The sequence below is a fragment of the Scleropages formosus genome, chromosome 3 (assembly GCF_900964775.1).
Source record: "Scleropages formosus chromosome 3, fSclFor1.1, whole genome shotgun sequence".
NCBI classification, from domain to species: domain Eukaryota; kingdom Metazoa; phylum Chordata; class Actinopteri; order Osteoglossiformes; family Osteoglossidae; genus Scleropages; species Scleropages formosus.
In genome coordinates this window covers 18,999,527-19,017,496 of record NC_041808.1, presented here as the reverse complement: position 1 = coordinate 19,017,496, position 17,970 = coordinate 18,999,527, and the positions used below count along the sequence as shown (strand labels likewise).

At 43.0% G+C, this 17,970-nt stretch overlaps 1 protein-coding gene across 1 annotated transcript; it reads right to left on the bottom strand.

The window, feature by feature from the left end:
- Positions 1-8,149: 8,149 nt before the first annotated feature.
- LOC108935067 (procollagen C-endopeptidase enhancer 2-like) lies at positions 8,150-17,719 on the bottom strand. The gene is made up of 9 exons (XM_018753341.2): positions 17,443-17,719; positions 16,922-17,030; positions 15,757-16,012; positions 12,986-13,110; positions 12,582-12,718; positions 12,173-12,336; positions 11,082-11,165; positions 10,586-10,753; positions 8,150-8,722 (listed from the first exon to the last, which is right to left on the bottom strand). The coding sequence occupies exons 1-9, from the start codon at positions 17,517-17,519 to the stop codon at positions 8,592-8,594; spliced, it is 1,251 nt and encodes a 416-aa protein (XP_018608857.1). The 5' UTR covers positions 17,520-17,719; the 3' UTR covers positions 8,150-8,591.
- Between the last annotated feature and the right edge of the window lie 251 nt (positions 17,720-17,970).

Here is a 17,970-nt window from a genome sequence, read left to right as displayed (position 1 = left end):
TAAGCTCCGGCTCACTAAGAGTGCAGGTTTCAGACTGTGTGTGTGGTTTACTCATTACCTGCTGTTATCACAACTTTGAACCAATAGCTTGGAAGACTACAGGGAGTGCAGCATTGACCGCATGTAAACTCATTACACTCACTTGTGCCACATTTACACACATTTCAGAACCGCTTGTCCCATACGGGGTCGCGGGGAACCGGAGCCTACCCAGTAACACAGGGCGTAAGGCCGGAGAGGAAGGGGACACACCCAGGACAGGATGCCAGTCCATTACAAGGCACCCCCAGCGTGACTCAAACCCCAGACCCACCAGAGAGCAGGACTATGGTCCAACCCACTGCGCCACCGCACCCCCCTATGCCACATTTAAAAAACAATATAAAAACAGGAGCTCTGACCACAACCACTTGTGGAATCTCACTGAGGCCACACACCCTTGGCTTGTTGTTCGTCACTCCTTGCTTTTCGAACCACAGCATACACTTTTGATCCGCTGTTAAGGTAGGGAATATTTCGTGAAGGATTCAGTACTGAAACTGAAAAATTATATTGGGGATGTAGCAAACTATACAGTCGATTCCAGAAAGACACAAAAGAGGCAGGATACCATGCCAAAGTTTTTGCACACATTTCAAGTTCATAAGATTTTTTCATAGGTCAGTTTCAATTTAGTGGTGAATAACAGTACACTATACCACTTCCTCTATTCTCTCTTGGTAAAAAATCCATCCCTAAATTTTTCTTTAAACCATAAAGGAAAAGGCCATTAGAGCGGCAATTATTTTGTAAATATTAATATTACTGCTTTACAATAGCAAGAAGTCATTTCTGAGTCCAAAATTGCCTAAAACTGAACAATATCCATGTGCCCCATATAAATGCATGCACTTACATCTGGATTTTAAGATTGGAACAATTAAAATAAAGTGCAAAAATGCATGACACTGAAGTTTAGCTCATTCTATTTAATTCTACTGAAAAAATTAATTGACTTTGCAACTAGTGCAGCTGGGGACAGTGTAATTTTTTTACATTATCTAAAAATAATTTATATGTAAGAAAACTGTTCATGTAGCTTAATGTCAAAGAGTTCAAGGTTTCCGTAAGAGACAAAAATGTTATTCGGTGATCCAGGGCAAATCTTCAGTAAACTCAGCAGTCAAGTTCATAGCTCAAAAAAACCACAATGGCTAGAGTGTATGCTGTCAAATTGTATTTATATGACCATTTTCTCTAAAGCAGCTTACACTCTTAACTACTTGCAATTATTTACATAGCTAGGTAACTTTACTGAAGTAAGTTAAGGTAAACACCTTGCTCAAGGGTACTACAACTAGAGGTCAGATCTGAACCTATGCCCTTGAGGTTCAAAGGCAGCAGGTCCAACCCCTACACTATCAGATGCTTTCTGCTTAACTTTCTCCAGTCTTCTGTGATATATTTAACTAATCCCTGGACTTGAGCTTTGTTCCTGCCCATTAGACCTCTATCATTATTCATGAACCCAAAGAGGCTAAAATCACTGTCCTGAACAACTACAGACCATTAGCAGAAATGTCTGTAGTCATGAAGAGCTTTCAATGCCTTGTATTTTTCTGCTTGAACAATTTGCATATAGAGCCAATAAACTAGTAAACAATGCAGTTAACATGGGTTCACATTTTGTCCTTCAATGCCTCGAATGCCCTGGTTTGTATCTCAGGTTACTACGTGTGGACTTAAGCTCTGCAACATGCAATATGGTCATCATATGTTCGTTTCAGGAGGAACTGTTCCACCTAAAGCTCCCTGATTCTATCCGTCACTGGATCAGTATGTTTCTGATAGATATTATGTGTGGTTTGGGAAACACAGGTCAGACCCCATTACCATCAGCACTGCAAGGCTGTGTCCTTTTCCCACTGCTTTTTCACCATATACTAATGGTATAGCTGGTAGTGTTGTGGTAAGGCCTCTTGCTTTTGGCTCTAAAGGTTGCTGGTTTGATTCCCACCTCTCTAAGAGATTTTTCCAATTATATGAAAGGACAGAGAAATGTTCCTTTGTCTCCATCTTAATAGGCTCGAATAAATTCCCAGCGTCTCCCAATTTAATGGCCTAGTCCAAGACTGAAAGTCCAGGAATGATGCCTGGACAGGTACTTGGCTGTAGCAGTGTTCTGCTATTCCCTCCAGAATGTATCCTGCTTCATCTTCTGCTGTGCATATACTGCTTCCAGGGAAGGGCTAGTGAGAGTCCTTCTTGAAATATAATCTACTTCCAGGCACAGGGCCACCACCCTCTCTAAGAATTTTCAGTGTTGGTCAGATGATTTTCCGAGTTAATTTTTCATGAAGTTTTTGGAGTAAGTGGCTGGAATGGTCTGCTGTGTTAAAACAGGTGATGATTAAATTCCATTGCAGGTCTCCTATTTGTCTTTAAAAAACTGTGTTTGTGACCACTTGCAAGAATGTAAAAGTTTCATCCAGTTTTCACATCTTAGTCTCTAATATTTAGCATGAGATTATGAATTTAAGAAATTACACACATCTTAAAACATTTTTTATTTATGTCCTTAAAGCTTGTACTAAAAGCTGACTGCCCACAAGCATAAGACAGCAATTTCAATTTCACCATCCATGGTTTCTTTTGCAATGTTTTTTTATCCTTACACATGTCAGTCCAGTCCTGTGGCAAGATCCATTCAGTGTGTAAATTTGTTGTCCTTTGTGTTTCTATTGCAAAAAGAAAACGGGAACAATGCATTTAGTTGAGAGACGGTGGTTTTGGATTGGGTTTAGTTGGGCTCGGATGGGAGGAGCATATTTTCTGTACAACAGAGCTTTGTACAAGCAGAAAAAGAGCCCAGGGTTTAAGAAATGCAGCCGTAGAACCCTGGGTTGCCTATAATATAATTTAAGACTGTAGTGTACTGTTCTTCCTAAATGCCTGATCAGCAAATATGATAAAAGCTAAACCTCGAAAGCAAATTATGATAATCTGTAAGCACAAATTTAGCACACTTTGACAAAGTGTGTGAACCCTGTTACTAGACCTTCCCCAAGGGATCTGTCTGATCTTACTGCTATAGGAATTACTGGTAATGGTTAGAAGGATGGGGGCATGGTGGCGCAGCGGGTTTGGCTGGGGTTCAAATCCTGCTTGGGGTGCCTTGTGTTGGACCGGTGTCCTGTCCGGAGAGTGCCTCCTCCCTCTACAGCCTTGCACCCTCTGTTGCTGGGTTAGGCTCTGGGTCCCTGTGACCCCACTTGGGACAAGTGGTTGTGGATATTGTGTGTGTGTGTTAGAAGGATTGCCCCCTTTAAGAAACACTGTGCTGGGGGTCTCAGCCCCCTTTCTAGCCCTGCTGTGGGTGGCTAAAGGCAGGCTCTCCCACCCCCTCAGGAACTGTGTGGATGAGTCAAACCTTCATGTCCATTTTGTCTTGAGGTCCCACAACCAATTCAACCTGCCACTCAGAGTAGTGGCCTGTGCTGTCAGGGTGGTACTGTCAATGCGATGTGCATTTCTCAAAGTAGCTGTGCCAGTCTGGTACGGTAGTTAAGGTTCACACAGTGTTGCTTGGCCAAAGCTTTCTCAAAGTGATTATATCACTATACCAGTTATTTTTGTATTGGATTTTGGGCATTTTGACATTTTTCTCAGCAGTGTTTTCTCAGCATTGTGCTTGTTCTGGTCTGGGCACACAGGTTCAGAGACACAGAAAGGGTCTCACCTCCGGCTTGTATGTCATCTCAGAAAGTCATATGACTTAGAAGAAAAGAACTGTTCACCCCGCCCATCATCATAAGTTGCATAGAGCTAAGAACCTATAATACTGCATTCATCATCCTTCACATCACTGATACACCATTGGCAGCATTCCAGAGGATGTGGCGCTTAAGTGAAATCTGAGTGGCTGCAACACTAATGTTGGTCTCGTATTGTAGCTTTGGCTTTTCATTTTCTCCATGACACCCACATCAGCCACAGAGGGATAAACAGACCTCCTTCAGTCTGCATGCTGTGAACCAGCCACAACCTTTTCACTCTACAGGCTTTATCAGCTTTGTAAGAGCCATATTTCTATGACTGAACCAGTAGCCCTGTGTGGAGCTAATAATCATGTGTTTATCTAAAGCTTGTCTCCTGTTGTGAAATGCAGTTTTGTTTACCCTGAGTTGTGCATCACATTGGAGAAAAGCATCTGATAAATAAAGGTAAATGCCTTCTTGAATAATAAGTATTTTTGTTGCATGGGACAATATAATCACATGCAGACAAATATGGAAAAACTGTGTAAGCTATCTGTTGCGCACTGGTACTGTGTTGTACAATATTCATCATTCCTGTGGGATTAAAAAGTTTAAAAGCAGGAAAGTTCAAGTATCAGTTTACAGCTTTCGCTACACACGCCACGTGTATTCATCATGCAGTCACTGTCAGATGAAGCGACTGGCAGCAACTCAGACATACTGTCTGGCTCTCCTGCGTGGAAAAATCTTTGTTGCCAGACGCAAGAACACGTGTACGCGCACACACTCGCAGCCAGTGACGTTTTCAGTTATGCTAACAACAAGTAATGGAAAATGATGCAAAACACATGGCAGCAGGGGTCATTCCATCCTCGCCGCAGGATCAGCTTTGTCCACACCTCTGGAAAAAAATCCACTACCCATCCACCCCCACACACTTATATCCGATGAGACTCCCAGCCTTGTGATGCATCTGTCCTCCCAGGCATTTTCAACCCATATGAGTATTGGCATGCAAGAAACAATCTGGAAAGAAAAAGGTATGGAAAGGAAACACCAGGCCTGCTGCTGGGTGTCGACACAGAGGGACTCTATCACCCTACCTCCTGGCTCTATGGGTGCTCTTGTCAAAGCAGTGAAGTGAGCACCCAAACACCACTCCTATGGAAGATTTGGTTGGCAAGCTATTGTTTTAAGGACTGAGTTATCAGACCTTAAAAAACTGTAGAAATGTAACAGCAAGGAAGCCAAATACAGCATTAATGTAGGGCAGCAGGTAACACCTCTAGATCCAGAGGCTGTAGGTTTGAATCCCACCTCCTACTGTAATATCCTTGAGCTACATATATGTACTCCAAATTGTTCCAGTAAGAATTCCCTATCTGTATTAAAGGGTAATTTTAAATCTTTGTAAGTATCTTAACACTCTAAGTTGCTTTGGAGGAAAGTATCAGCTACATAAATTAATGCAGTATTATTAAGAATAAACTCCACTGAAAAACAATATTTGAAGTATTGTATGCCATACTATTCATACTGTCAAAAACTAAGAGACCAGAGCAACTGCAGAGGTCCTTAATAGGCTCTTGTCTTTCTATATAATAACCTCAAGAGTAAATCAGCAGGAAATAATGGTGCACTCTCATTCTACAGATAATTATAGACAGTATGATGCATTTCAGGACAAGAAATATATGATGTTGCTATATTTAATACAGGGTGGGATGTCTGGGAAAAATACTCTGGTAAACATATTATGATGTTCCAGACTCAGATTAATTCTTTATAAGAAGAAATTCAGCGGTTTGCTCCAGCAAGTACATGTATCAGGCACCAAAATCACATTCCAAACTGTCTGATGGGACAGCATAGTTCTGGAGTGTTCGCAAAGTTCGACATCGACTCTGTAGTGTTGCATGCAGATGTTGATGTGGCACATTTTACAGATCTTTGAGAAATTCTCAAAGCCACTTCAGCTGAAGCTGATCTCTTCCATGTGCTACTCCGAGGCACCAGAACAAAACATTCATTGTTATTTGTAATTCAGAAGTTAGGTAAGCAGAGTTTCATGATCGTGCCGAGGGTTAAACAACCAAGGTCAGAGAGGTCACGAACACAGCTGTAACATGCCTCCCTGCTTCAGGGCCTCGTTGTGAGATGAGACCTCCAAAAGCAACCGACTGCATTAACAAGTATTTGAGGATGCTAAAGATTAATCAAACAATAAGAATAATCTTCTTTGACTGCAAATTACTATCTTTTAAAATGTGAGGCTGTGTACCCGGGGGAATTCTCAGTCCAAATGCTCAACTGACGAGAACTTGACTTGACAGTTCCTTAATTGAAAGCAGTGAGGCAGATCATATGTCCTGATCTCTCACCCACTAAACAAGCATGGACTTCCAGTCTTGTAACCACAGAAACTGGGGTAGAAGTTGGTCAGGAAAAACATTTTTCAAACGCAAGTCCAAAGATGGGCCAGTTAAACCCTTCCTTGATGTGTGCTCCTAAGCCAAAATTACATCAGTAAACAGTCCAGCTATTTCAACTGATAACATATGATACATGTTTTCAACAGAAGCATCAACTAAGCAACAAGTATTATTACATTTACATTTATTCATTTAGCAAATGCTTTTATCCAAAGTGATATAGAACTCAACAAAAACTAAAGTGCATTGTACAACAGACAGAGACATAGATGCAGACACATGATTCTCAAAGTAGTAAGATTGTCTCTGTCATTGCTTCAACCAACATACACTTCACTGGTAGCTGCATATAGAGTTGAGAGAAAGTACAAAAATTTAAAACAAGTAACATTAACAGTAGCATTACGTGAATAGCAGCATGTACGTTTGATAAGAAACACGTAACAAATGATATAATGTAAATTTAAAGCAGGGGCGTGGTGGCGCAGTGGGTTGGGCCAGGTCCTGCTCTCCGGTGGGTTGGGGGTTCAAGTCCCACTTGGGGTGCCCTGCGACGGCCGCCCTGGGTGTGTCCCCTCCCCCTCCGGCCTTACGCCCTGTGTTGCCGGGTAGGCTCCGGTTCCCTATGACTCCGTATAGGACAACCAGTTCAGAAAGTGTGTGTGTGTGTGTAAATTTAAAGCCTAGACAGGAGATCCAGAGAAGTGAGTCTAAAAAAAGATGTCCTGAGAGTGTTAGCAGTTTTGAGTAAGAGTGGGAGATCATTCCATCACATTGGAGCCAGAACTGAGAACCCTCAGGCTTTTGATTTTGCACCTCTTTTGCGTAGGGCAACCAAATGGCCAGATGTAGAGAAGTGTAGCAGCTTGGTTGGGGTGTAGCGAGCAAGCAATCAGGTCTTGCAGGTATTTGATTGCAGATCCATTGATGGTCTTATAGGCCCACCCAGAGCCTTGCACTAGATACTGCCAGCTACAGCCAATGGAGAGGGACAAGAGGGAGAATACATGGGAATACTTTGGTAGCTGAAACACAGCTTGTCTGAGAGGTAAGCAGTTAAATGTGAGGAAACATATTTAGTTCCTGGGGAAAAAGAGTTGGGTATCACTGGGATAGCAGTGATAGAAGAAACCATGACAGGCAATGACTGAATCAAGAGAAAAAGTGTAGATGGAGAAGAGTGAGGCCTGGTAGATTCCAGTGGTTAACAGCATCATGTGTTGCAGACAGGTCAATGAGAATAAGGAGCAAAGACAGGGGGCTGCTTGAGTCCACTGGAGATCTTCCAACACTGCTAAGGGGGCAGTCTTGGTGAACTCTGAATCCAGACTAGTAGGTGTCAAGGAGATAATTCTTGCAGATTTGGTTGTAGGCTGCACATTCCAGAGCTTTTTGACAGAATACGGAGAGACTGTAATTCTGAATGTAAAGAGTTTTTTATTGTCATTTTTAAATTAATAAATGCTATTCATTTTCATTTAATTCAGAAAAACATTTCATGCCCAGAGAGAAGGACACTTGAGCCACAGAACATTTGTTATTTGTACAAGATAATCTTACAAAGAATAATAGAAATAACTTTGCCTCCTGCATCGTATGGGTTGGTCAGATGTTTGAAAATGCAATTTCCAGTGCATATGTATCTCCCATGTTGCCACTGTCAGTGTTTTGGCTTAAAATGAGACCTGTAAACTGAGGCTGAACAAAAATGGGTTTTCTATCATCTTTGTATTTACACGAAATGTGAATGCAGAGTCTCTAAAAGGAACTAATGAAGTCCATTTCTTAGGCCAAAAGTCATAAATACCTTTAATGATTACAAAAGATTTAACAAGATCTTCACAAAGAGTTTTAAAAAGGTAAAATAAGATATACTGTATAGTTATTTTGATAAAAGCAATTTGTCAATATATTTAAGAACAAAATGTTTTTAAATTACACATTATACCAGTACACAATGATTTTCACATTTTTGCGCAGTTAACATTGAACGCAGCAAATGAGATTCTGCCCTTATTAGAATCACTTTTCCATTGTGACTCAGTTAACAACAATCATTGCATTTCCCATGGTTTTCTCAGGACACACAAAGGAGGACACTGAGGGATTCCGGTGAGCAAGAGTACACAGCAGTTGAGAAAGCTTTCTTGAGGGCCATAGAAAACATGACTCAGGCTTGTGAACGGTGGTGAATATATCCTTTCTGCAAACCCTGGACACCCACTATGACTTCTTAAATAGTCTTATTTCTGATGAACGCACATTCTGAGCAAGGACTGCTCCTAAAACTTAGGTCGAAAGAACAACAAAAAAAAAAAACAGAACAGTGCACTGAATTTTTGCCCACCGCATACTGATGTGACAGTTGGAATGAAAAAAGGGTGGGGCAGGAGAGCAGGAGGAAGAAAATGCATGACCACATTCAGCAGCGCTTGTCTTTGAATGTGTTCAAAACACTTTGATTCTTGGACTTAAAAGCTACCACATAGTTGTGGGGGCCGACGCTCCCACGTCCTCCCTCGTCCGTCTGCCCCGTGATGATGTAATTCAGACCTGGTCAAGACACCAAACACTGTATGAAATATACTGTAAAGAATGAAGCCACACCACACGGAACCCTAACTTACTCACCGTGGCTGGGAGGAGTAAAATGCACACCTGGAGGAATATTAATCACAGCACATGAACTCAGACCCAATTTAAATAGTCTGGAGTGACAGCTCTGTTACAGTTGCCCAGTCAAATCCACTTGACAAGAATCTGTTCTGTACAGGCTTCCCTCATATAACAAAGGCTCCTTTCATAAGAATTTGGAATTACAATCAAATTTAATTTGTAATCTAAAATCCATGTAAGATAACACATTTATGAGAAACACCTAATGAGAACAGAAAATTCTATTCAAAATGTGAGTCTTGGTGACATAGGGGGTGCGGTGGCACAGTGGGTTTGACCGGGTCCTGCCCTCCGGTGGGTCTGGGGTTTGAGTCCCACTTAGGGTGCCTTGTGATGGACTGGGGTCCCGTCCTGGGTGTGTCCCCTACCCCTCCAGCCTTATACCTTGTGTTCCCAGGTTAGGCTCCGGCTCCCCGCGACCCCGTATGGGACAAGCGGTTTCAGACTGTGTGTATGCGTGTGTCTTGGTGACTTCCAGCACCTCCTGTGCACTACATATGTCTTGTTACCATGTGGTGACTCACAAGCATCTCTCAGAAATCCTGTAACTCTTTATCATCTATAATAATTACATCTAAAAGAGTTTTAAAGAAAGTGCTTAAAGTTGAAAAGACAAAACCTCCTCGGTTTTAAAAGCGATAAATGCATAGAATTTTGCTGAAAGGCACTATCATTGCAAACAAACTTGTCTGATTCGATTTACTTTTCATATGTACTGAAAATGGTAGTTTATGAATAGCTCTTCAGAGGAGTTACAAGTGTTGAGTGACTACTGTAAATACACCGAGAACTGCCTTTAAGTGTCCATAATAATTATCACCCCGACCCTCCATTTGACAAGCTGCTGTTGAAAACTGAATGGACTATACAGTATATTCTATATAGTGCATATAAAAGCAACAGTAAACTCTACAGACTGGAATCTGCGAGGCACCTGCTGCACCACCATGCTACCCAGGAACAAAAGAAAAAACAACAAAATAAAGATAAAATAATTAAGATAAATGATGAGCAGGAAGGAGAACAGAATAAAGGCAGCAAATGCGTTTTGTATAATCAAGAAGTACAGGTGGTCCCTGATTTACGATGGTTCGACTTTACGATGGTGAGCTGGCGACAGACATTCGGAAGAAACCGTACTTCGAATTGTGAATTTTAATTTTTTTCCCGGGCAAGCGATATGCGGAGCAATACTCTCTCGTGATGCTGGGCAGCGGCAGCGATCCGCACCTCCCAGTCTGTCACACAGTGGTGTGTATTAGGTGTATTAAATGCATTTTTGACTTATGATGGGTTTCGTGGAACATAACCCCATCGTGAATCGGGAACCACCTGTATATAAGTTTTGTATCATTTTGAAGATGTGGGTCTTACGCCTAGATTTTAAGGTGTCCAGAACAGCTGCATTTTTCTCGATTTGGCATTTAAAAGACAAGGCAGGAATTTTTCACGTTTGGTGAAGAGGTAGGTAAACATTTTATGGCTCAGGAACACATTTTCTCAATTTAAATGAATGGCAATTAAAAGTTTGTTTTACAAGAGTTCCTTTTAGAAGCAAATTTTTTGGGGGGTTTTATGCAGGTGAATTGTTCCTTCCATAAGAACTTTAAATGCCAATACATTTCTACCACAAAATGACAAGTGGTAAGAACTGCGATGATACCATAAGGACACTAACTGCTATTCAGAACTGTGCTACTGTAGCTGAAAGGACCTGTGTAGAGCTCTCGGCGCACTCACCGCGTCGGAGGAAGGGGCACTTCCTGCACAGGATTGCAATCCTGGTGCTCATGTTCTTGCCAGCTTGCTGAATGGCAAGGTTCCCTTCCTTGTACACACTGATGATGGACACGGTGACGTGCAGTCTACCCTCTCGTGTCGCCACGGTGATGACTGTCCCAGTGATCACTGGGGGACATGGCATACCAAAGGTTCTTAAGAACTGGGGACAATTATAAGACACCTTCTCGAGCTGCTCCGGGAGTGTGATCCACCCAACACGCAGTTCTGTATGAGCACTAGGCACTGCCAATAGCTTACGAGCAGACCGGACAGATTTCATGAATCTTCCCTCCTAACAATTCACAGGTCTTTTATCCCAGGAGGACCGGAAAAGAAATGAGAACAACCCTTATACCCATCGCAAACAGGAAATTCCGGGAGATGTGAAGATAAACTGCTTTGAATTTGTATCGCAAAGATCACGTCTGTCCTTATGGAAAAGTATGAGTCTTACCGAAGTTGCTGGAGCAGTAATGGTCCTCAAGGGTCCCGTTCCTCTTGCATTTCTGCTGGCAGAGCGCTACAGAGTACTTCAACACTGAAAGGAAAAGAATACATTTCTACATATTTGCTGTCATGATAGAACATACAAAATTGACATTGGCAGGAATTGTAAAATGCTCAGAGATGCCAAACTCACCGAAATTCTTTGACACAACAATATTAAACTAACACTGGGGAAAAATTAGCTGTGGTTTTCAAATTCCTAGCATCATACATACTTGAATTATAATAGTGTCTGGGTAATTTTACACTGATTTGTACTGTTTTCCTTTAAATTGTTCAGCTATTATAAAAATAAACTTACTAAGCTTGAAAGTGGAGGACAACATGACTTCATTATATTAATTAATTTAGCTGATGCTTTTCTCCAAAGTGACTTACAATTATTTATCCATTTATATAACCGGTCAGTTTTACTGGAGCAGTTCAGGGTAAGTAACTTGCACGAGTGTACTACATATAGGGGTGAGACTTGAACCTGGGGTCGAACGGCAACAGCTCTAACCAGTACACTACCAGCTGCCCTTCAGAAGAAATAAGGAAAAAAAAAGATTTTTGTATTATTCTGTTCCAAGCCCACAGATTCAGAGAGATCTATGGCAAATGTACAGGCTGCATCGACCCCAAAGAGCAGAAAGAGCAGACCTCTCCTGCTGGGACTGGCTGAAGGTCATGGCACAAGACGGACAGCAGCCGGTGTTCCATGAGAACAACAGCACGGACCCACTGCACCACTGGGCCTCGTGCAAATTCTTTGCAAAGAGTGAGAAAGCTAGTGGATAGGCACACGTATGAATGCAAAGCATGACTTTCCAGAAAAAGGAAAGAAAACGTAAAGAAAAAGAATGAAAGGATGCTGCTCAGACGAATTTCAACAGCAAAGCACGAAGAAATTTGCTTCGGGTGGCAGCTGTATCCCTATAGTGCTTAATGAGAACTTGCATTGCAGAACACAGAGTGCCAGAAATTTTACATTTAGAGGCTAACGGGATATGAAAAGCAGTGGACTCGTGGTGAAGTAGCGAAGTATTCCACACCTACTTGCGGTCGTGGTGGTGGTCAAGGGCGTGGAAGTGGTTGAGGGTGCAGTTGTGGTGGTCAGTCCTTTTGGCCTGAACTTGTAGTGCCCGATGAAACCATCTGCAGTCAGACTCAGGTCTGAGAGAAACTGGATGAGCAGCTGATTCCCCTCGGAGGTAATGGGCCTGAGAGCACAAGACAACACCACCAGCCATAACGGCACATTCTCTTGCACACTACAATTACCATAAACATTCAACGGTAATGCAAGAAAAAGCTACTTGTCATCTTGTAACATTTTTTCTTTACATTTTAGGAACATTTAGGAATGCACATTTTTAATATGAAACCTTTATAGTGTTGTGTACTGGCAGCGTTCATTGTTCTGTGAACACTTTCTAGTGAAGAACGCTCGGGAAAACCGACTTACGCTGGAGGACTGTCACCGCAGTACTTCCCGATTCTCTTGTCATCGTTGACTTCTCCGCCATTGTATACGAGCACGTGGTCGTATCGGCAGTAGTTATCCCTCTCCAAGTCGAATTTCTCAAACCTCAGCTCAATGACCTGAGCAGATTGGCACATGTTCAATGTGGAGAACATATTCATTCTTCTACTGTGATTAAATGGCAGAATTGTAGCAGCAGCTTCATCCGAAAGCACCCGCGCTACTGTTAATAGCCATCAGCAAACGTGAACAAGAGCTGACGTTTTTCGGCACGGCAACCTCAGAATCACACTATTCTTAGTGAGCTTTGCTTTTCGCTTGGAATCATGGGACATCCGTATTTCTGAGAGCGCTGGGTGTCAGCAGTACGTAAGGGACTCCTTCACCTGATTGCGAGGGGCCATGATGTGCCACGAGCAGGTGACGCCAGCAGGATAGTCCTTCTCCGGCCAGTTCGGGGTCTTTAAAGAGCCAGATGGCTTTACCAGTCGGCCCCCACAGTAGCGATCTCCTGTAGGGCACAGGCTGCATTCACAATATTTTCTTGTCAAGAAACATTCAGCACAAACTGTGCATCAGAGTCAGTTAAATGATCCTCCTTTCCCCACTGAAATGAAAGGAAGATCCCTCCGTATAGACTTACTGTACATGGATGATTTTCTACAAAATCTACAAAAATGCATAAATAAATAAATCTACAAAAATACCTTACTTTTTCAGTTGCCAAGTGTCATTTCCCTTTTATGTTGTCCTTAGGGATATGACACAATGTACATTAGCTTAGGGGGTGCGGTGGTGCAGTGGGTTGGACCGGGTCCTGCTCTCCGGTGGGTCTGGGGTTCGAGTCCCGCTTGGGGTGCCTTGCGACAGACTGGCGTCCCGTCCTGGGTGTGTCCCCTTCCCCCTCCGGCCTTACGCCCTGTGTTGCTGGGTAGGCTCCGGTTCCCCGCGACCCCATATGGGACAAGCGGTTCAGAAACTGTATGTATGTACATTAGCTTATTGCAATTTTGCCAGCTTTTATGACAATATTACTTACATGTCTCAGGTTTATATTTATTTATTTAGCAGACACTTTTCTCCAAAGCGACTTCCAACAAACTCTATGTAGTGTGATCAGCCCACATACCTTATTCACCAAGGTGACTTACATTGCTGGATACACTATGTCACTCATCCATACATCAGAGGAACACACTCTCTCTGTGTGTGTCACTCACACACTATGGGTGAGCCTGAACAGCATGGCTTTGGACTGTGGGAGGAAACCAGAGCACCTGGAGGAAACCCACACAGGCATGGGAGAACATGCAAACCACACAAACTGAGCAGGGATTGAACCCACGTCCTTTCGCACCACCCAGCTGCTGTGAGACAGCAGCGCTACTTGCTGCGCCGCCCCAGGTTTAATATCGTTCTCATACAACACTATACAACATACAATAACAGAACCCTTCTGGAGACTCAATTAAGAAACATTAGACATCCCCAACCATGATGCTACCTGCTGTCCTGTCAAGTACTGCGTGCATCCATTTGTAGAGCACTGGTGATTAAAGGGTTCCTTGGGCTAGTTAAGTCATGTCAGGGAGTCCATATAAGCTTTAGGGCTTAGCAAAGTCAGCAACAAAAATGAATTCAAACGTATGAACTACAGCTGCAGTTTGCCAAAGGTCAAACTTTGAAAGCCTAAACCATGGAGGACACACGTTCTGTTACGTTCATAACTCTGTGTACCTCTAATTTAGCATTCCTGGGATAGAGTCAATCACAGCGGATACATTTTCTTGCCAGTTCGTTGACACATAGGACACTTGTTTTCTCAAATGTAATTGTCTGAGTGTAAACTGTAGAGTACTCCTTCACGCCCACTTCTGTTATTTTAACATTGCAAATATTTTCGGTCAGTAAGAAGAACGGCTGCTGTGCTTTTCACCAAAATGTATTATTCCTTATGTTAAAATTTAGGCGGCAGCAAGCAGCACAGTGTTTAGCACAGTCTGGAGGTTGCTGGTTGAATCCCGCTCGTACTGCGGTACCCTTCAGCAGGGTACTTACTCTGTGTTGCTCTTTTAAGAATACTTTGCTGTATAAATGGGCAGAACTGTTTTTAAAAGATGGCTTTTATCCACACTGTAAGCACAGATGGACAAAACTGTGAGCTAAACAAATGTTAGCAGTAATGTACATTCCTCTAAATTAATAGTATATGTTCACTGTATTTTTTTCATTAATATCAACAATAAACATCTAATTCTTTTTTACAGTACACTGGCTCCTCATATTACAAAAAGTTCAGTTACAGTTTTTGAAGATAAGTTTTTGACTTTTTAAAAAATTTTAAGTATTCTGGCTATCTAATGTTATTGGCATTATTTATTGTTTTGTTTTTGTGCAATACTATCTATTGTTTTTGTCCATAGTCTGTGGAGAAGCACTCAGACAAGAATTTCATAGTACCCTGTACACAGTACTTGTACTTATAACAATAAACATTATACCTTATACTGTATCGTCTTCATTTGTACATTTTTTTTTTTTATTATTTCTGTATGTTGCAGAGTAAAAGCAACCTGTATTTTTGCAGCCAGAAAATAACTGTCAGTAAACTCACCCAGCTAGATTAGGAATTTTGAACTGCCTTAATTCAACTTGCTTCCGCAAAATTTTTAGCTTGTTCCTTAAATTCATTCATTATAATTACAGTATATCCAAAACTGTTACAGACACTAAGATGTGAATATACTACGGGGTGCCCCCATTGAGCTTTTACCGATTATGATTTAGTTGTAAGAATGGATGTGAATGCAAATGTAAATTTGAAAACAAATTGAATTACAAATTTCCAATCCCAATTGTGTTTGTAAACTGTGGAGCCAGTGTATATATTAGTCTTAGAGAGAGATTTGAGACTTAAATAATGTTCCACTGAAACCAAAGTTTTCCATTCCCTCAAGGTTCTCATAAGAAAGAACACTTTCCAAGAGCTTAGGAAATGTGCATCTTATTAAAATGCAAACTGCAGTATGACCCTTATGCAGTTCAGGCACCGCTCTCCTTTCGTCCCCCTATCGGTTGTTATGTGAGGCCTCAGACGATAATACAGAGGGTAAGGAAAGTCCATGTTCCAATAGGCTATGCTGTGATGCATCCGCACCTCGTTCGTTGGGATGGGCGGCAGAATACGTGGCTAGAAAGCCACTGCCAGCGGTGTTGGCATCCGTCACCATGTGCACCGACATGCTGTTGGTGGTGGAGACGAGAGCACCGGGCCGGAAGGTGCCGCAGAAGCGGCCGAGCCGCTGGCCATTGGAGTGTCCATTGTATACGTCCACATAGTCATACCTACAGAGACTGTCACTCTCCAGGTCAATGGAACGGAAAGTGAGGGCCACCACTCTCCCCTCAGGAACCTGTAAAAAGTACAGGTGACTAAAGAGACATTTCATGAAAAGGAGGATGTGTGCCAAGTTCACTTGTGACACTACTAGTTAAAGGTGTACACACACACACACACACACACACACACACACACACACACACACCTTCAGAACCGCTTGTCCCATACAGGGTCACGGGGAACCGGAGCCTACCCGGTAACACAGGGCGTAAGGCTGGAGGGGGAGGGGACACACTCAGGACGGGACGCCAGTCCATCGCAAGGCACCCCCAAGCAGGACTCGAACCCCAGACCCACCAGAGAGCAGGACTGTGGTCCAACCCACTGCGCCACCGCACCCCCTTAGTTAAAGGTATTTAATTGTAATAAAGAGCAGAGCCAATTACACCTATGACACAACTGAGAGCATTACTGGTAATGAAGGACACAACCAAGTACACTTATGACAGGATTAGGTAAAAACAGTTAATGAAAAACACAGATACTGCCGTCTCTAACCACCAAGTAGGGTAAACAGTGTAACATTGATCGGTTTTCCAAAAATTCACACATTTACTTTATATGAGCGGATTATTCGCTTCTCAAAAATGTCATCCCCGTTGCATAAACATTTCCATCGCTGTTTATGACAGCTCACAGTACAGTGGCAGCGCTGTTGGCTTTAGACCCAGTGGTCACAGGTTCGACTCCCACTGACAGTCCATCATCTGTAGTACCTTTTGAGCAAGGTGCGCAGCCTAAATTGCTCCACCAAAGTTAAACAGGTGTATAAATAAATAACTATAAGTCACTTAATGCTGTAAAAGCGTCAGCAATGAATAAAAATATAAGTAAAGCACCGACTGGAAGGGAAACACAGTGTAAAAGCAATGCGTAAACACACACACACACACACACACACAATGAGTGAGCACGTTCTCACCGTAATCCTCCACACACACTTGGTGCTGGGCGTGTAAACCCCCGGGTATCCCGGGCTCCCGATCAGCCCGGAGTCCCCCGTCATGTTTCCGCCGCACGTGAAAACGGGTCTGTGGCGGAAAGATCAAAGTTACAGTGACCGAAAGGAGGGGCTACAGTCAGTAACACTCCATCGCAAAGGTCCCCAAGTGATGTGATGTAATTAAGAACACTGACGCGTGCATTCAGCTGACCATTTTCCCCAAAGCGACGCGCAGATGCGGAGTAAAGACAAGCGCGTTTCACAACAGAAAGAGAACTGGCTCTTTAAATCATGAGCTTTAAGAAGCGACTCCGTTTCGCAGCGCAGCCCCCTTTTTCTCTCCTCCTGGCACTTCTTCGCACACGGCTGCTTCTGGAGCAGAAGTTCTTTACCTTCTTTACTTTTTAAAAGTTCATTCCGCGGCAGCCCCAGTCTCTGCTTCAGTCAGTAAATCGCTGTGATTTGATAAGTGCGAGATTGATTGATATTATAGGAAATACCTGCGCGGAGACTGCGAATGGACGCACGAGGAGGAGGAGAGGAGGAGAGCGGCGACCCAGCCGAGGACAGCGCTCATGGTCAGCGGATCCCTGCGCGGCGTGTCGTGTGCCTGTGTGGGCCGAGCAGTAGCAGACCTTCTGCTGCCAGTAGCGGCACCGACTCAATGTGGCGTTTGTTCGGGGGCCGGTGGAGGCGGGAGCTACCACGGCCGCGTGTGCCCGTCTCGGCTTTCCCCAGATGTGCGGGACCGAACCTCCACAGACGCCCACGATCCGCTGAAACGTCAGCAGTACACCCGCAATTTGAATCTCACACTTATTAATCACCCGACACCAACGTGATTTTTTTTTTTTTTTTTTTTTTTTTTTTCAGTTCTCTGCGATTCTCCATGCAGGGCACCGTAACTTAGGCAATTTTACCGTTCTGATCGTCCCGAAAACAGTACACGTGTAGACAGTAATGTGTACAGACTCATTTTTCATCTTTTATACACTTACTTTTTATCATACACACAGCCGGCACGGGTC